Raw genomic sequence first — 20914 nt, forward strand, 5'->3', positions numbered from 1 at the left:
ATACATATTTTATATGGCTCACAATCTAATGTCCCTACCATAGTCATATGCCTTTAATACAGTCTAAGGTCAATTTAGGGGAAAGCCAATTAACCTAACTGCATGTTTTTTGGAATGTGGGAAGAAACTCACGCAGACACGGGGAGAACCTGAAAACTCCATGCAGATGGTGTCCTGGCTGAGATTTGAACTTGGGACCTAGCATTGCAAAGACCAGAGTGCTAAGCGCTGAGCCACCATGCTGCCCATCTACAAAAATATTATGCAGTTATTTCCACAAATGCAGTAAGAACTGAAATAGCTCACCTGAAGACACTTTAGTCCACAGAATGGTGGGTGTTGGATTTCCAGTAGCTTCACATGGAATGAAAGCATCAGAGTGTGCAAGAACAGTGAAGCTTGCAGTTTTGCCTCCTGTAATGCGTGGCTTAGAGTGGTCATTACTTGATGGACCTCCTTCCATCTTGTTGATAGATGTTTTCTTATCTGTTTCTTCTGCTGTGGGGGAGGAGGGGTTAAGCTGCACAGGTTTTTTCAAGACACCAGGAATATGTGCTATTATGTGTACTTTCCTCTCTGAAGTTTTTAAATCAGGTTTGATTATTACATTAGTGGTAGAGACCTTCTTTCCAGATACGACTGTTGGTTGGGTTATGGTTGGACCTAGTATGGGTGATGGATCAGTTAGACTGCTAATAATTCTAGCTGTCACTGAGAGTGGATAAACAGTGCTGGTTATCATATCTTTTTGGTTTAATGTTGTGACTTTTGGTTTTGATGTGTTTACAGTTGTATATTTACTTTTTTTGTGATTTAACACTTGGTCAAATGTTGAAGCAAAATTATTATCAGATGGTTCCACATTTTGATTTGGTGATGTCTTGGTGTCATTTAGCATAGGTGATGGCTGCAGGAATAATCTAGGAGCCTTTGAAGTACTGGTCAAGAAATGTCTCCTAACAGAAGTTAGAGGACTATCGTTGTTTGTAGTAAGCATATGTGCTTCAGTAACAGTTTTAGATGAAAAGTCTGAAGGGGAAGTTATTTTGTAAGATTTGGTGGTTTCTTCTTGAGAAGTGGCTGGCTTCTTTGAGCTTGTTGATGACTTCTGGTGATTGTGGTGTGTAAAGATGCTATAAGGGTGTTTTTTCCGTGGTCTTTTTCGTCTCAGTAATCGTTTTGTTGTACTATCAACAAAGGCAGATGTTACTGGGGTTATTGTAGTAGACATATCGCCTTTAGGAGAAAAAAACTTCACATCTTTAGGTGTGGTATTTGCAAGCGTACTGGTAGAATAAGACTTGGACCATGATTTACTGAAACTAGTTGTTGGAATGACTATTTTTGTATGACCTGGCTTTGCTTGATAAACAACGTCGGTAACTGATTTTATGCTGCTTGAATAAACATTAGCAAGTTCAGGAGACAGACTAGAAAGATGAAGTGGAGTTGTTACTGGTGTGGAGATGGTTGGCTCAGAAATGGCTTTGGTTTGTGAGCTAGTTGAGAAAACTGAGGTTGGCGTTGTATGGCTTGTAACAAAATTTATCGCACTTGTAGATGCCGTAGGAGCAGTTGACTGAACTGTGCTGGATGTTACTATGCCAGGAATATTTGAATAAACTACAGATTTTATAGCATTTACACTTTTGGAGTACTGTGGTCTTTTGCTTTCTGTTATTACCAAAGATGTAGCTGGAAATGTGCTTGAACTGCTTGCAGTAGGCTGAGCTGATGTGACAGTTGTAGCCTTTTTGGGTAATGGGATACTGGATGCTGGAGTATGGGTTGTATTTACAGATATAACATTATAATTTTTTCTTAGCTTCCTCAGTATCTCTCTTTGATTTATCTGGCTGTTACCAAAAAATCTATGCCAGGGAATTTTCCTTCTGATTACTTTAGAGGTAACTCTAGGTCTGGTAGTGACTTGAGCAGAAGTAGTTTTTAGCAAGACCTCACTTTCTGTGAAGGACAATCTTGTTGGAATATCTGTAGTTACAGCTTGCGTATGTGTTATAGCCATGTGTGTACTGTCAGGAGTCAACATACTTAAAGTAATTTCCTTGGAAACTGTATTAGTAATGGTATGTGAAGACATTGTGTCAATACTTTTTGAAAGATCACTGTATTTTATTCCTGAATTAGCTTGAGTAGTGGTTTCTTCTTCATGATCAGCCTCTAAAGCTCTTATATTAGACTGTTCAGTTGGTAAAGAAACATATGTACTTGAAGATTCAAGGCTGTATGGCAACTGATTTTGTTCACTGGTATCAGAAACTATGGCGTGAGGTGTTGTAGCTGTAGAAAGTTCCTTTAAACCTGGCCTGCCAAACTTCCCAAACTGATGGATTTTAATGTTTTGATAACGACCTGGTCTTACAATACGTCTCCTTCCAGGAATCCTCTTGCGACCATAACGTCTTTGTGTTGGCATTAGTGGAGTAACGTCTTTAACTATTTGAATCTGCTGATGGGAAATGATTGTGGAACCAGCTGACAGTTTTGGTGTAATTATTTTCTGAGTGCTGTGAATGTAAATGGGCCCAATATCTGTTTGAGATATAAGGAGTTTTGTGGTTGACTTTGTTGAAGAATCAATGCTAAAAACATTTTCTTTTTCTAACTCATTTTTTCTTTCAGGATATTGTGAAATCCTTGTGCTGTAAACACTTGGTTGAAATGACTTGCTGTCTTTAGAATTGGTCAACTTTTCAGACCCTTGCTCAGATGCAGCATTTTCTGTTTTTGGTGTGAAAGTGATAGTTTGTTGGGCAATATTACTTTTAGTGTTTTGGGTGGTAACTGATATATGTAAATTAGAACTGTCTTGTTTAGAAGTGGTTTGTATATTTGTGGTGGTTGATGTGTGCATACTGGATGGTCCTGGTTCTGTAACTATTTTCATATTTGTAGCACCCAGTGGACTCTGAGTAGTACTCATAGCTATATAGGAGGAGTTATCAATGCTTTGGGATGTAACAAGAACATTTTCAAAAGAGTTAAGCAAAAAACTAGAAGTGGTTGTTTCATCCCTGACAGCATTGCCCGTGGGGAGGGCATAGGATAACATGGCTGGGTTAGTAATAGTATCTGGAGATTTTGTTGTAATATAGCTGATTTCTAGTGGTGGGCTAGTAACAACATCATTTGAAAGGTTATTTAAATAGCCAGATGTAGTAATGGAGCTGCTGATATCATGAGTTGTAACTTGTAGTTCATTATCCCTAATAGTTGGTTTTATTATATTGTGTTGAGTTGCAGTATGGAGGTCACTGGCTGCAATTGGTGATGCTGTTATCGCCTCATGCGTTGTAGTGTAAGAAAAGCTGCTAGTAGTTGGTGGTCTAGTAATCATTATTTTTGGTGTTTCAGTTAATGAGTAGAATGCAGTAGAAATGTCTTGTCTTTCTCCTTCAAGATTCTCCGCACTGGTAAGAGGGAAAGATTTTAGTAAAGGGCTGGTTGTGGCTTCTTTTGATGTCATATGTGGTACTCCTGTAGTAACTTCTGGTGCAGTCATTGCTGCCACTAATGTGGTGTTTAAGATGCTTACAGTGGTCATATGCTCATTGTTAAAGCTGACTGTAGATTTTGTAAATGTATCAATATATTCAGGACTTCCAGTACTTTTAGGTAAATATTCTAACATAGTAGAATCCTTTGTGGATAGTGGTGTGGCTGTGATTTTCCAGTTTATTGTTGCTGTGTCTAAATTGTCTTGATGAATTGTTGCATACTTTGATGTTGCCATTGTTTTTTCTGTAAACCATGAAGATGTGTTTGGTTGTGTATCTGCTGGCACTGTAGTTGTGCTGTACTGTGTTGAGTGTTTTTCGGGTACTATGAGAAACTTTTCAGCCACTGGAAGGAATTCTTCACCAGATGCTTCATCTGGCTCACCGGATACAATTTCTGTGATATTTTCTTCTTTAGCTAAACTTTCTGTGACTTTCATTGGTGTTTGACTGTTCAGTGAACCCTTTTTTGTCTTTGCTAAGATCTCTGTCCAGCGTTGAGGATCGATCCTCCTTGTGTTTTGTGTAAATTGCCTTCGATATCCTCTAAAGCGTTGGTTTATTCTATTCCTGCTGTGAACTTTACTGTTTAAATTTCCTTGCCCATTTGGCTTGGTATTGATGCGTCTGGTTGGGAATCTTCGGTGTGTTATTACTTTTCCTGTGGCCAAGTAGTTATTTTCTTTAACTTCTTCAGTGCCTGATCCTTCATCAGTCTCATTTTCAGTTTGGTCCAACTGTATTTTTTTATTGGTAAACTCAAGTTTCTTCTCGTTCACAAAAACTTTGTGTGTCAAAATGTCAAGACCATACTGATTAGCTGCTATACATCTAAAATGTCCTCTGTCTCTTTGAGTCATGCGTTCAATTTTAAGTGTCCCATTGGGGAAAATAACTTTGTTCCTGGATGTCTCTTGTAGCACAGAATGGTCAGGTAAAATCCAACTCACTGATGCATCAGGAACTCCATTTGATCCACAGGGAAGATACATCACGTCCCCATTAGTAACTGAAAGCTCAACTCCATTAACAGCTTCCTCCTCCACGTCTGCACTTACAACTGTGATTCTAAAGGTAAGTACATCTGCCTCTGCATAGTTTGTTGCTATACAGTGATAAACACCTGTGTCAAAGCTGTCTGCGGGTTTTAGGGTAAACTTTCCATCTCTTGTTATTGTTATCCTACCCTCTTCACTTAAATATGGGGCTCTGATCTTACTTCCATCAGGAAGAACCCATTCAATGTTTGGCGTAGGTTCACCATCAACTTGACAGTTCAACTCTACAGTTCCACCAATTATTGCAACATACTCTGTTTGTGTCGTATTGCTTTTATTAATCATGACCCAGCTGTTTTTCACTGGATTGTGAACAGAATTTGGAAGGGTGACATAGACATCAGTTAAGTACTGAATATGGAGCATGCTGAGGGTCGTAGCTGACCTGTCTAACTGTAATGTCACTATGTCTTGCATTAACCAATTTGGCTCTGCTCGAAGGTCTGCCTCGATGTCTGTGAACACATCATCACCAGACCCGAGTTGTTTGTATTTATAGCTAATGAAAGGAGTCTTTGTAAGCAAAAGATCTCTCTTAAGTTTCATTGGGGAGTCACTGTACATTGCTAATATCCCCCATAGCTTTTGGATATGATCGTAGTCTATGTTGCACACCAAAAAGGAAGAAAATGTAGTCCTCATTATTGTATATTCCTCCTTTCTATCCAATGTTATCTGAGACATTTTGGTTGGTCTTTGAACGTTGCAAGCCAGATTTGCCTCATTTCCAGATTGATCTGTCATATTTAGAATAAGAGATCCCATTGGTGCCACAAAATCTTTGGCTGATATAACAGTAAAACTTCCATCTTCTGGAGTGGTCACATTTTTTAGTTTGTAAATGTTCCCTATAGTTGGCTTTGCACAAGTTAGATCTTCAGATGTTAGTTCATTTAATGATTTTCCCTTATTCTTTTGAGGAGTAGAACAAAGTGGGCACTGCTGGCCTGATCGATCCTTTTTGCACTTGATCAATTCTATAAAAACACAAATAAAAGAAATGGTTATTTTTTAAGCCATATTACTTTGATTTATGTTTAGTGTCGCCTCAAATGCAGCTGAAGCATGTTATAATTCCTCAAGAAGTATAAACCCTGCATTCGTCCACAAAATGGAGAGACTGTCCATGTTTTCACTAAAAGTTAAACTCTCTTTTATCTAACTCTCTATACATGACTATTGGCAGAGTTGTGGCTATATTATTTTATGTGATTACAAAAGTATTCCAATTCCATTAAAATCACATCAGAATGCTTTACAATAACATTAATGGATGATTTTATAGGACTTTGAAGAAACTAAACAAACAAAACATTTTTTAAACAGTCCAACATGGAGCAATTTTCCAAAACTTTACAGACATTCTGTCTAGTAAACCCAGTGAAGTTGCCAAATTTAATCTAAAAAAAGTAAAAAAAACTGGCTCAAAACTAGCAAAAAAGTTCAGTTTGTCTCTAAACATATATAACACTAGATACAAAGTTTCTTTATTTAACATTTTACTATTTTTTTAACAAAAAATAAGCCAACATATAACTCATGCCAAAAAAGACTGCACAGAAAACTTCTACCCTACAGTTTCTTTACAGGTGTGACTACTTTTATACATTTCTTTGTTGATGTTTTTAGCAGCTGTTTCTCATAATGTATCTGGTCCTATCTCTTTAGTACTCATATTTTGCTCAGAAAGAGAGACTTTTTGTTCGATATATACTAACAACATATATCTAATGCATGTCCAGAGTGGAAAAGGTAATACCTTTGGATTGCGGTCCCCACTCAGCGAGCCATAGCAGGTTACAGTCACATGACCACGGGTTGCCATGAAGATAAATTCCTTCTAATTCATTCAGGTACAGGAACATTTCCTTAGGCAGTGTGGATAACAGATTGTCAGACAGAGAAATATGCTTTATAGACGATGTTTTAAATATCTGGATATAACGCAGAGTGACAAAGGTGTCTGTGTGCAGCTGCCGTAATACATTTCCCTCCAGGTGAACCAGTTTCAGAGAAGTGAGGCCGTAAAAGGATTCTGGAGCCAGAAATTCCAGTTTTTTATGATCCATATGTAATCTGACCAGACTTTTCAGCCCACGGAATGTGTTCCTGTGTAGTGTTTTCACTTTATTATAACTCATTTTTAATACCTAGACAAAAAAGAAAAGAGGCATAACTAAATCTTAGGCATAGGTCCATCACAACCTGGCTCATAAGTTATTTCTTAAAAGAACTTTATTCTTCTGAGATGCACCAACATTTCTAAATAAAGCCTTTGCAGTAATGTGTTTATAGTATGTAACTTACTGGTTTGTTTTTTTTCTTTAAATTATTATTTTGTTTACCTGTAATGAGGATAAGTCATTAAAAGCATCTTCATGTATTGTCTGTATCTCGTTGCTATGTAACATCAGCAGCTCCAGCTTTTGCAAGCCAGAGAAGTCGGTCTCTGTTAGTCTGATTATGCTGTTGTAGCTGTAGACAGAAATATAATATAGGAGTCATACATACATAATGTGATTTATACAGGAGATAAAAAAACGTATAGAACATTCATGATCATACTTATACAGATAAAAACTTATATACTTGAAGTACATAAGGAATAAACATGTTTTATCTCTAGTGAAATGAGATCATTCATGAAATATACCTTGGAGAGGTCCCCTGCCTAGAAATTCACATCATAGCATTTCTGGGAAATTTCATACACTACATTTTTTACTACAGTTCATTTTATTCTTTGGAGTTTAGCCTGTAAGTTTTTATTGCTCCACAGTTTATATTCTGTTCCAAATTACTGATGAATCCTTTCACACGCTATAGGCGTGCATTGCCACAATTGAATATACATGCCCATGGTAACTAACATGTCTGCTAGAGTATTAAAAGGTGTTATACCCGGAGTGACTATACTTACATACACTCTTCCCTAGTGCCAATCTGAAATTGGGCCCCATTATCTCTCTTGCCAAAGCCTTTGATTCAATAGCTTTTTCCATAAAATCAGATAAATGTTCAACCTTTTTTTTTCAATTCTTACAAGTCTACTTTTAAATGAAATAATGAAACAAAAAAAGGTTTGTGGAAAATGGGGAATTATGCCTTATTCTGTACAGAATGAACATCATTTAAAGCTGAAGTGTATCCTGGTAATGACATTTGTAAGTAATACATTTTCATGATATACTTTATTTTAGTTGTATTGAGTTTATCACTGCACCTTTCTGCTTCTGTATGCAATGTAGGCCCATAGGTGATGTACATAGCTTCCTGAAAACATCATTGCACCCAGCCTTTGTACTCCTTTCATGACCCCTGCAGGCTGGCTATTGGCAGTCACCATTTAAATATCAAAATGGGTGGGTATCAGTCTGGATTGCATTTGCATGCACACTGCCTTTGGTGTGATGCTGAACCTGCTGAAAATACCTTACAGGAACATATTTTTGGAAAATACCCTAAGTTCATTTGGAAGTTGCTTAACAGTTGACCTGGACTCAGTACAAAGAAGTTCTGTGGGTAACAGCTCAAAATTAAAGGTAAGTTTTGCAGCAAAAATGTTTTTTATTATTTGATAGTTATTAGGCTTGTTTTACTGCAGTTCTTCTTTAAATGCTTATACTATCTATGCGTAAAACCACATTAAGAGTGTACGGCTATCATTAAAGTAGACTGAAAAAAAGCATATAATAAAACCTTTTGTGAACTTGAGGCATTGTGCATGTGCATAAGAGCAAAAATTCAAACACTAGCTGGCACATAGAATTACATACATAGGTGCGCACAATAAAAACCACAAAGAAAAATACAATAAATACATGTACGTACTTTACCTTTTTTACAATATAGAATGCCTTTTTATGGCTTGCTTGTACATGCATTTTATTACTTAGCAAGCTGGGTATAATAGTTATTAGGTAGAACTTTGGCATTATATTACTTCAAATATAGGTGCTTCTGCACTTACAGTTTTCTTTGCAACAATCCCCCCCCCCGCCACGCCCAACAACACCACCACCGCCACCACATAGTCCCATAATTTCCTGTTCATCCTATAGTGAAGTCCACCTAATGCAACTTCCTGTGATGGGGTGGCAACAGTGCTGCACTGCTCCTGAATTCAAAGCAGCATTGTCAGTTTCATGTAGCTTGTGTCTGCTTTCCATTAAGTAGTATGAAATAAAATTTTGCCTGCGGCTGGCTATTAGCATTGTCTCTGGTGAATCACAAGTCTGCATCTTGTCAATCATCACCTAGACACAACTTGATCCACTCACTGCTTTCTGCAATTGCTATACTACTTCTGTTGCCGGAACATTCAATTGTGAGTTGTAGTGTCTGGAGGAGGATGTGAGGTACAAATTGTGAAGGATTTAGCTCAGCGTGGGAATGTATACCACTATTGTGTTTACTTTCACGCCTATACATTACATGGAAATTGAATTTGGTACTTGTTTAGTTTTTCATAAAGGAACCTTTATTTGTATTTTAAAAATAAATATTATTAGACAGTATAGGAGAAAACTGCCATCTACACAAATATACTAGACATAGTTTAATCCTTCTGAAGATGATGTTTCTGCTTTACTAATGCATTTATTTTACTAAAACCTTTATTTAGTGTTTTTAGATCTAACTGTAATTGAGTGTTTTCAGTATGCCCAACATCATCCCCCTAAAAATAAAAGTAGCCTTAGTTACTATCTAATACTTTCACTTTTTTCTTTTTTACTTATTTCTTTATCATGAAAAATAATAGGTGCTAAAATAAAATAAAAGTGCACACCAGTCAATAAACTAATAAACTACAAACAAAACAAATCTTTTTTTTTGTTTTTGTTTTGTTTGCAGGCTTTGTTTACTGTAAACGTACATAATCAGAGACATGAGCAAGATTATTGTTCACTTACCGATATATTACACAGCACTTTACAAAGCCCATAGTCATGTCACCAGCTGTCCTTCAAAGCGGCTCATGTCATTAATACAGTCTAAAAGCAGTTATAAGGAGAAGTCAATAAACCTAACTACATGTTTTTGGGGTGTAGAAAGAAACCTGGGACCCAGCATTGCAAAGGTCAGAGTGCTAACCACTGAGCCAATTGTGCTGCAAAAAATAAGACTGCTTTTAAATAATTCTTTAAGTCAAAACAATTGTAATTTTAAAGGTTTGGTTTTTTATATGTTTGTCATACTAAACCCTTCTTTATTAATGAATATTATGATGATGATTTTCCTTGAAATGTTCAAGAATACACCATATCTCCCAACTGTCGCTGATTTGGAGGGACTGTCACTCATTCAGTCTCCACAGTTGTCCTTCTTTTTGGTTAGTACATACGCCTCTATAAAATGTATTCATATTTTTGTTATTATTATATTTACCCTTTTATCCAGTCTCTCAACTATTCAATGTGTTTATGATTTGCTTACATGCTTTGAGTTAAAAAGTGTCCTTTTTTTCTTGTTTACAAAACTTGGGAAATGTTCTTAGCAGACCAAAGATAAAATATGTTTTTAATTTTGGTAACTACATATAGCACTCTGTATTTTTAAATAATGTTGTTGAAAGACATGAAGACCATTTAATAAGCAAAAGTGCAATGGTCAAAGGTTAAAAAAAGGTGAAATCTGACGGTCACACAGGTTACTGTTGGCTACTAAATTTTACATGTCAATAAGACCCTTTGAACTGTGTTGGTAAATACACCTGCACTTTTCACTTTGTATAATGCACCAAAGCTCATATGTCTAATACTAATTAGAAAATAAAATACATATGACCTATCACACACAACTGCTACACGGGCAGATCACTAGGGAAAGAAGCTACGGACATCTGTAAATCGTTAGCTACTTTTAGATTTTTCTCTATTGGCCTCATTGTCCAGCTTTTATTTGTTTATTTCTCAAGAGGAGGTTGTCTTTCAAGTTGCAAAGTATGAGCAAGACCATGGCTGTTTCAGAAACATTCCCCCCTATTATATATGCTCATATTTTCTTATGCGTTGTTAAGGAAAATAAATAGATGAGGTAACTGCTATGGTTCATTGCTACCAGCTAAGTGTGGTGCCAGAATGGTGGGATACATGAACGGTATGCATAGGTTAGGAACACAGACCCATTATTATTAGGATAGGCTTAGCAGGAAACTTTTCACACCTGCACAAGTAAATTGTTCTTGATCTATATTTCTCTGCTGTCTGTAACTGATTACTGTAGCTGGGGAAAAGCAGTTCACACAAAGCACAGCTAGAACAGTATATAATGTTTGGGAATAAACATGTGAGATCAGTTTGGAACACACAGTGGTGTTAGAAATCCCTGTGGTGGATCTCCACGTTTCTATAATAGTGGTTTGTAGCAAGAATTAAATTCCCTGGTAGGGAAATTTTATGTGTTGCAAAATTATTGCTATTTAATTAGACAAAACTCTTTTGAAAATGGATTGAATTAAATGGATAGGAGGTCAAAGGTATGGGGCATCACTTCAATCACCCAGCCTTTCTTACTTCCCAACTGGTAAAAACAAAAAAATGACAAAGGCTATGCCTAAGCTCTAAACCCCCAAAAATTATAAAGATTTGCACAAAAGAGTGGCCTATGGTTTAGGACTCCCAAGGTGCTTTTGGTATGTGAAAAATCTTTAGGGTTTCAACCTGCTGCTGATGGAAGCCATTATTTGTTTACATGACACTCATGATGACTAACAAGAGTGAAACATCTGAAGTTTGGAATTAGTTGCTTTATAATATTAGGCACAGTCTGTACTACAAACCAGCTGTTTTGGATGCACAATTGACCAATGAACATTAAATAAACATGAACATGATAAACCTAGAATAAACCTAATTATTGGGGATTTGTAATACAAGGGAAACCTGTGCTTTAGGAAGGCTCTATGAGCTTCATTAAAAACAATGTTTGTTGAATACATCAGAACAAAATGTGAATATTAAACTTACCCTAAATTGATGCGCTCCACATCAGCTTGAATCTGTTTAGGAATGGCATGGAGGTACCTAAAAGTGCAGTGGACTTCTGTCTTTACATAACAAGCGCATGGTTTAGGGCATCCCCAGCTACTACCAGGAAGAACCAGGATCAAGAAGATGAAAAGATAGCCAGGTAAGCACGAATGACGTTGGCCTGTCGTCTGCATCATTATGGTTATCCTACAGCAGCATTACCCTAAGAAAACAAAAAAAAGCACATAGAATTTTATTATTAGCATCTGTTTTCTATGAGACAAAACCACAACTGTAATGGCTAAATACCAAAAGACTTATACTGAACATAAAGGAAGGAACACAAAATGACATCTAAGCCTTCACCCCAAATCTATGTCTCAAGTGACTGACACTTTGTAAACAGGTTAATGGAATTTCGGTTCAGGTTACCACAAAGATTTAGCCAAAATTCAGAATGTGGTTTTCATATGTAATTTAGATGTGTCAGACTAATTGCCAGAAGTCTAGGTTAACCAATTCCTAAGTGTGGGTTCTAAAACCTGGACTACATCAGGCCTGCTTTTGTGAGAAAAATGCAATTGTGTCAAACAGCCAAAAACATTTAGACTTATACAACTTTCCAGTAGTCAGACAATGATCAGAATTAAGTATGGTCCATGATTCTTTTTTCATATGCACTAACAGATACATTTCCAGGCCAAGCTTTCCTGGATCTACCTAGATTTTCTTGATCTAAGCAGTATTGAAACACAAAGGTGTGCAGTGGTGCTTAAAAGTTTGTGAACTCTTTAAAATGTTCAGAATTTTTTATTTTTTTTTTATAAATGTGATCTTAACCATCATCTGATTCTCAAACAAGTCCTAAAGTCCTAAAAAGTCCAAGTCCAAAACGTCTTAAATGTCCTAAAAGATTTATAAAAAATACTTAAACAAATGAAACAAAAGTTGTTATATTTGGTCATGTGTTTGTGGAAAAAAATTATCCAATATCATATCTATGTGAAGCATAAGTAAGTGAATCCTTTAGATTATCAGATAAGTTCAAGGTAAAATCAGAGTCTGGGCTTTTCAATCAATAGAATGACAATCCAGTGTTAGTGAGAAATCCTCTGTTTTTAAAAAGAATGGGGATCTAGCAAAGCCAAATCGTATAACACATTTGTGGATGTGTATGATGGCTTCAACAAAGGAGGTATCTAAGGACCTTCGAGAAAGAGTTGTTGAGGCACAAAAACTGGCAAAGTTTACAAGGATACAAGTCCATCTATAAAGAATATGAACTCCACCAATCAACAGTAAGACAGACTGTGTACAAATAGAGGAAATTCAACACTGTTGTTATCCTTCCCAGAATGGTTGACATCAAAGATAACTCAAATTGCAAGGTGTGTAAAAGTTTGAGAGGTTACAAAGGAACCCAGGGTAACTTCTAAACATTTGAAGGCCTGTCTCACATAGGCAAATGTTGATATATTAGAGGTAAAAGTAGAGAAAGAAAGACAGGCTTTTATAGACACAGGTTTAGCATAAAAATATACAAATGTTTATTCAGTGATAATAGTTGTGGTCTAAACTAAACATAGCTCTGCTCTGGTAGAACCTCTGCTAACGTAGTCCTCCTACGCTATAGTGTAACTTAGTGGTCAAAATAATTGCTGTGCACAAATGGACAGATATACATCAAATGATTATTCCCAGTTTCCAACACGTTTCGCCCATGTAGGGCTTCCTCAGGGAGAACTCAGAATTGTGTCAGTCGATAATATCTATTGGAAAACACATTGAATAATAAAGTTCGAAATAGCCAACTATCAGTGTCTATTAAGGCTTTGGGGTTTGATTTCCAATGTTTGTCTCAAAAGTAGTCAACTGGATGTTTTATTATTTAGTTGAAGGCCCGTTGCCACAGGATAAAAGCTCCAGACTGATGACAGGATAAAAAATATAGGCTCTATTTTTTTTTAGGAATAAAGGCTGTTCACATTGCACAGCCCATTCCCCTAATAAGAGATATTTCACTTATGATTGTGCACAGGAAAATCCTTGCCTGTTAGATTTCATTGAACATTATTGGGTTTTCCTTGCAAAGTGATCTGTCACCACTATCACCAAGCTAAATGAAGTCTTCCTCGCAGAGTGAACATTCTTCATTTTTTTAGTAAATAAGCCCCATTGTGCAAGAGGAATATCCAAGCCACTCCTCCTTCTTGCTGGATTTCACTGATGGCATCACCAGTCGGGAGGTGTCAAGGAACTGGAAGAGCTGTCAATGATAAACTTCTCTTCCGATATGGTAGCTGGCTTGCAGCCATACATGGTTCTGGAATAGATGATATATTGGGCCTAGGGCCTAGAGTGAGTTAACATTGACTTGATTCACTAGTTACATAGTAGGTTAGGTTAGGTTGAAAAAAGTCCATCAAGTTCAACCACGCGGGAAATAAACATATCCCAGATATAAAACCCTATAGGACATGGTTGTTCCAGAGGAAGGCAAAAAAACTCTGGTAGAATTTGCTTCAACAGGGGAAAAAAATTCTTTCCTGATTCCATGAGTCAATCAGATGTTCCCTGGATCAACGCTCTCTGTTATTTTTACTTTAAAGCCTTAATACCCAGTTGTATTCTGTGCTTCTAGAAAAACATCCAGCTTTTTCTCAAAGAAATCTATAGTAGTTGCTGAAACTACTTCCTGAGGGAGCCGATTCCACATTTTCACAGACCTCACAGTGAACAATCCCTTCCTTATCCGGAGCTTAAACTTCTTTTCCTCCAGACGCAAAAAGTGCGCTCTTGTTCTTTGTAATGATCTCAAAGTGAATAATGGGGAAAAGAGTTAACTATATGGAGCATTATAATATTTATACAGGTTGATCATATTCCGCCTTAAATGTCTCTTCTCAAGGGAGAATAGATTCAGTTCGGCTAATCTCTCCTCATAGCTGAGCTCCTCTATTCCTTTTATTAATTTAGTTGCCCTTCTCTGCACTCTTTTCAATTCCACAATGTCCTTTTTGTGAACTGGTGCCCAAAACTGGACTGCATATTGCAGATGTGGTCTCACCAATGCTTTGTACAGGGGCAGGATAATGTCTCCATCTCTGCAGTCTATTCTCTTTTAATACAAGAAAGTACTTTACTAGCTTTAGATATTGCAGCTTGGCATTGCATGCTTTTATTAAGTTTATGATCTACCAGAACCCCCAGATCCTTTTCCATTTCTGACTCCCCCAAATGTATTCCCCCTAGACAGTATGAAGCATGTATGTTGTTAGCTCCCAAGTGCATAATTTTACATTTTATCTATATTAAATGTCATTTGCCACTTGGCTGCCCAATCAAACAGTACATCCAGGTCTGCTTGTAGATTATGGACATCCTGTATAGACTTAATTCCATTACATAGATTGGTGTCATCTGCAAACACAGAAATAGTACTTTTACTCCCAAACTCTATATCATTTATAAAGATTTTAAACATTAAAGGTCCCAACACTGAACCCTGGGGTACACTACTAATAACCTTAGACCAGGGGTCAGCAAACTTTTTGGACTACTAAGATGTTTCAGAAGTTCAAGAAGGCACACTAGGCCAAAGAAACAAAGTGTCCAAGGATAGTTTTTTTCCAACCGTGACTGCAAGTGAGCAGCCTCAGTCTACTGCTCATCAGCGGTGTAGTCTCTGTACGTGTGTTTTGACATCGAAATGCTCCTTGAGATTTGACCGCTTGAAAGTGCTGTTGGTGTCGTTGCACACTAAACACAGGGCGTTGTTGCCACGTGGGACAAAGAATAATTCCTCAGTCTATTTGGGGTTGACAACACGACGTTCGAGGTCAACCTTCTGGAGACTGGTAGCTGTGCGTTGCTTCTGCTCTTTAGGCATAGTAATTTGGGTTACTGTGCGGGAACTCGATGATATTGCGGGAACTCATGATAACTCGACAATTCAATTAGGCCGGATCCAACAATAAATAACTAGGAGGGCGTTAGGCCGGACTGGAATACTAGATAGGGCGTATCCAGCCTAAAGGCCGGAGTTTGCCTACCCCTGCCTTAGACCATTGAGAGTATGAATCATTAATTACAACTCTCTTGATGCGATCTTTAAGCCAGTTCTCTATCCATTTACAGATTCACTTTTCTAAACCTATAGACCCTAACTTGCATATTAACAGTCTGTGGGGTACTGTGTCAAATGCTTTAGCAAAGTCCAAGTACACTATATCAACTGCTGTTCCACTGTCTACCTGTTTACTTACTTCATAAAAAGAGAGTAAATTTGTTTGACAACTTCGGTCTTTCTTGAAGCCATGCTGACTATCACTTATAATAATATCTTTTAGCAGAAACTCCTCTATGTGGTTCTTTATCAAACTCTCTAAGACCTTTCCAAATATAGACGTTAAACTAACGGGTCTGTAGTTACCTGGTAATGACTTTGCTCCTCTTTTGAAGATAGGAACCACATTGGCCAATCCATCGGTACCTTGCCAGTGACTAAAGAGTATCTAAAAATTAGAAATAATGGCTTTGAAATTACAGAGCTCAGCTCTTTGACGACACGTGGATGTAATCCATCAGGTCCTGGTGCTTTGTCAACCTTAATTTTTCCCAGCTGTTTCTCTATCATATAAATTCTGAGCCATTGAGCCATTGTGACTCATTTAAGGCAGTGACATTGCTATTATGAATTTGGACTTGAGCTCTGCCATTTTCCTTTGTCTACACAGAAATAAAAAAAAGTGTTTTGTAAATCTGCGACCCAGCGACATCCTTTAAGGGGCCTACATGCTCAGATCTAATCTTTTTGCTATTGATATATTTGAAAAATTTTTGGGGGTTTGCCTTACGTTCCTTTGCAATCTGTCTTTCATTTTAAAGTTTTGCACATTTTATCCCCTCTTTACATCTTTTGTTATATTCTTTAAAGGTTTCAAATGATGAAGGTGATTCTTCATTTTTATATTTTTGGAATGCCATTTTCATGTTACTTATGGCTTTTTTAACATCAACTGTGAGCCCTAAAGGTTTTAATTTTAGCCTCTTAAACTTTTTACCCATTGAAATATATTTTTCGGTTTGCCTTTGTGGAGCACACTTGAAACATTCCCATTTCTGTTCTGTGTTCTTTGAGGACAATATTGTCTCCCCGTCTAAGTCACAGAGAGCTGTCCTTAATAATGGGAAATTTGCTCTCTTAAAATTAAATGTTTTTATCATTCCTGTTTTTGTTTTCTGTTTACAGCTTATAATTAATGAAATCATATTATGGTCACTGCTACCTCGATTCCCTTTTATTTGCACATGTGTTATAAGCTCTGCATTGTTAGAAAGAACTAGGTCCAGCAGAGTATAATTTCTAGTTGGGGCTTCTATAAACTGTACCATAAAATTATCTTGTATTAAATTCACAAATTTCCTCCCTTTGCTGTTCCTGTAGTGGCATTACTCCAGTCAATGTCAGGGTAGTTGAAATCTCCCATGATTAAAACACTTCTACTTTTTGCTACTTTTTGTATCTGTGCTAGAAGTTGATTTTCTTTTTCTTCCTTAGCACTGGGTGGCCTATAGAAGACCCCAATAATTAATTGTGTGTTATTCAACTTAACCCATAATGCCTCAACCTCATCGCTTGTTCCATCCGCAATTTCTTCTTTCACATTCACTTTTCTCACACACAGACAGACACTACCACCCTTTCGTTTGACTCTGTCTTTACGAAAGAGAGTATACCCAGGAATATTGACAGCCCAGTCATGCCAAGAACAAAGCCAGGATTCAGCAATACCAACTAAGTCAAAATCCTCCTCATTCAATAATGCTTCCAACTCCCCTATCTTGTTTGCTAGACTTCTAGCATTGGTGAACAGGCTCTTTAAACCATTGCTGCTTTATGAGGTTGGCTTAGTCTTGCTCCACTTTTAAATGACACTATAGGTGTTATGTCAATGTGAAGACCATAACCAAAGTGTCTAAAACCATCAAAATGAAAACATAGAATGCCTAAAAGGAGATGTTGCTATGAATTTATGATGGTCATTGTAGTCCCATCTATGAATGAATGCAGGAAATGAAAATTGAGTAATTATCTAATCTGCTGTAGGGTTTTATTAATCATTTTTCCTTTTTTGGTACAATTGACTTTTTCTACCTCATATCTCTCTGGTTGTTGTCTGCCATTATTCTTAAACCTGAATGACTCCAGAGTAATCATACTATGGATTGTTGTGTCCTACAAAACACATTTCATCCTTAAACAACCTTCCTAAACTGCCTGTGAATTGGCCAGTTCCAGAAAACACGTCACCTCTCTAGATGCCAAATACCCTTTCCAAAAACAATGAATGGTTTACATAAGATGGATAGTGTCTGCAAAGTGAAATTCTAGGAAAAAAAAATTTGCTGATATGATTGAATTAAAGCCGTTTCCCTCCTCTGCAAAACGTGGGTAACACTAGTTGTTTTCAGTGTTGTAGATGAAACATGACGCCTCTGTATGTACGGAGGTCTTCCTGCTGGAGTGTATTAAGTGGAATAATGGCACACAGCCATATTTAGGCTTTCCATACATTCTGTGTTAAGGATTTACAGTATGTTATATACATTTTCCAGTTGTTCTATCTGCTGTTAATGGTTATGGCAACAGATTTAATCTCTAAGATGCCTAATTCAGCTTGTAGTATACACATAATGCGCTTTTTAAAAGTTAGACTTTAAGATATCTCTGTAATTACAAAATACCTGGAAATCAAAATGTATAACTGTAACATTCACCGTGCACAAGCATTGTCTTACTGTGTCACTGAATATTAAGGCAAAATATTTGTTATACTACAGGAACACTAAAATACTCCCATTTGTGGGAGGGTTTGTGCCTCATAAATTACAGCAGTTTGTGGCTTTCAGGAAACATAACTGTAAAAAACATTTTTTGGTTTACCCAATGATTTTGTTGCAAACATTATTTTTTTTTATAGTCAGCAAAATGGGGGCATGGCAGGGGTATCTCATTTTAACACATACTTTGAGCTAAACAGTGTCCCTCTTCCAAATCTGCAAAAGTTAGAAAGTATTTCATGCCCGTGCTCTCCATGCAGTTAATCATTCCATATTTTGCACCTATTGTGCCTTGTTCTGTACTCCATCTCTGTGTGGAGGGTTTTTCTTCCAGAGCCTCCAGTAAGGAAAACATTAAGCAGTTCAGTAGCAACCTCACCAAATCCTCTGAGACATTAGAGTCTTAGGCAGCAGATGTACAGCTATGGGGCTGTATGCACTGGAATGCCTTGATACATTCACACATTAGAAAAAATTACCATGTAATACTGTTATCTATAACAATTTACACTGCACAGAATATCTATATATAGCATATATCTAGCACCACTTAGAACAAAGGCAACCAATAACCATAAGCAACAAAAAACTTTTAACATTGATTTGTGATTGGTTGTCTCAAGTTACTCGACCACACTGCTACTGTTTTGTGAATGGAGCTCCAGATTATTTTACATTGTATGCAATACATTTTCATCCTCATTTATTTTTACAAACTGTTTCTTACACAGTGCACATGTAGAGGGAATTTATTAAATTAAACCTCACAAACTAAAACTGTCGATTGCATAGGAAAGGGTTAAAGTATGTTTAATTTTTTACATTTTGTATGTAAAAAGGAAAAGTTAAAACCCCAATTGGGTTATGTTTTGCTGCCTGCACCCCATAAGAAGGGCTTCCTTGTACTTCTAATTCTAAAGACACAACAGGAAATAGGAGGAAATCTCTACAAAGTAAAAAAGGTCTATCCCAGAAACAGATGTCCCCACTGGAGAATTTCCTTCTGGCAAGTCAAAATGTTGGATTTGCCTTGACTTTATGTATTACTGAATAACCAGGACAAAGAGAAGGGATTAATGCACTTTAAAGATTTTTTTAATTTTTTTATTTTTGCCATCGGTGACAGTAGGAAGATTTTTTTGTTACTGCCAATCCCATAGACTCATCAGGAAATGAAAGGAAACTTCTACAGTAAGGGAAATCCTTTCTTAGTTATTATCACAAAAGTCCCCAGTGGCAAAATTTCACCATTGTTCCAGTGATAAAAAAAAACTTTTAGATTTTTCACTTGCAGCTCTAGGATCACATGAAAGATTGGATCTCTCCAGTGTGGACACATACATAAATTAAAACCTTACAGGGGGTCTTATTCCACCCAACTAAATCCAAAAATGGTATTAGGTACACCTTTAATCAGTACATAAAGGGAATGCAAAGTGCAATAATTCATATCAAACAATTATAAATATAAATGTAACCAATCAGCTCAATGAACTACTGTAATCTAATGAGTTTTTTTGTTTCTGCATGCACACACACAGACAGCATGGTACCTGGTGATCCTGGATGTGGTTGGATTGTTCTGAGTAAGGACTGATATAGCTTGCAAGGTACTGTAGATGGTCCCAGTCATATAAATCAGATTGAATAGCACCACTTCAAAATTCAGCTGGCTTTCTTTGCATTGAAAAGTTCAAACATCCTCATAGTGATTTCTGTCCATGTGTAGTGTGGACCTAATCAAGGATTTTATTGTATGGAGCCCATCACTTCTTTCCTTTCCATAAAGAGCCTTTGTGATCTGCAAGGTCCTTTCATGAGCTGCACTTATACTCCTCACAGGTCTCTTTCCATCTGTTCCCAGTAAAAGCAGAAGTAGCTGGCTTTCTATCTCTTCATATATTTTTGGAATTCCTTTCTTGATTCATCTGTCTGTGTCTGCCCCCTGCAGTTTTCCTGAGCACTGGAGAGAAGGAGAACAAGGGTGTAGACTGGGCTGCTGTACAGCATCTTCTCCCAGCATATCTGGAAAGGAACACATTTAGTACAGGACTTGATGTCATTGACATCCGATACCCTTACTGTATTTTTGGTAACACAATGTATGCACCATTCTAAATGTCAGAAGTTCCAAATAAACCACTTCTATTTTCGACCATTTAAACGTACTTGTCTGGAATATATGTATATACATTAGGACTATTGGAGTATAGTATATACATAATATTGCTGTTTTCAGATGTGTGTGTAGCTTGTGTGCTGTGCTATATGGCCACATTCCCAACAGGGTCTGAAAATACAGAAGTAGCTGACTGTCCTCTTGGTGGTCCCAGACCTCCTTGTGCTGTTGTAAATCACTGAAAAGCTATGAAATGATTTTGACTGTGATAATGGCTACTAAGTGCTGCACTGGCAGCTGTCTAGCTATTTTCTCATTTACCAGCACAGAACAGAAGACCTTTTACAATCTTTTTTTATAAGTGGCTTGTTAAAAAAAAATAGATCCGGTTTACTGCTGTTATAG

The 20914-nt window shown here is 37.0% G+C and overlaps 1 protein-coding gene across 1 annotated transcript in view; it reads right to left on the reverse strand.

The window, feature by feature from the left end:
* The window catches only part of IGSF10 (immunoglobulin superfamily member 10), a 30034-nt gene extending 9770 nt beyond the window's left edge, over positions 1-20264 (reverse strand). Inside the window, exons 1-5 of the mRNA XM_072407953.1 lie at positions 19944-20264; positions 11545-11770; positions 6922-7051; positions 6336-6726; positions 307-5553 (exon numbers count right to left, since the gene is read on the reverse strand). Of these exons, the coding sequence (XP_072264054.1) occupies positions 307-5553; positions 6336-6726; positions 6922-7051; positions 11545-11744 (5968 nt within the window). The 5' untranslated portion in view covers positions 11745-11770; positions 19944-20264. The remainder of the gene's footprint in view (positions 1-306; positions 5554-6335; positions 6727-6921; positions 7052-11544; positions 11771-19943) is intronic.
* Positions 20265-20914: the final 650 nt, after the last annotated feature.

Source organism: Pyxicephalus adspersus, chromosome 4 (genome assembly GCF_032062135.1).
Source record: "Pyxicephalus adspersus chromosome 4, UCB_Pads_2.0, whole genome shotgun sequence".
NCBI classification, from domain to species: domain Eukaryota; kingdom Metazoa; phylum Chordata; class Amphibia; order Anura; family Pyxicephalidae; genus Pyxicephalus; species Pyxicephalus adspersus.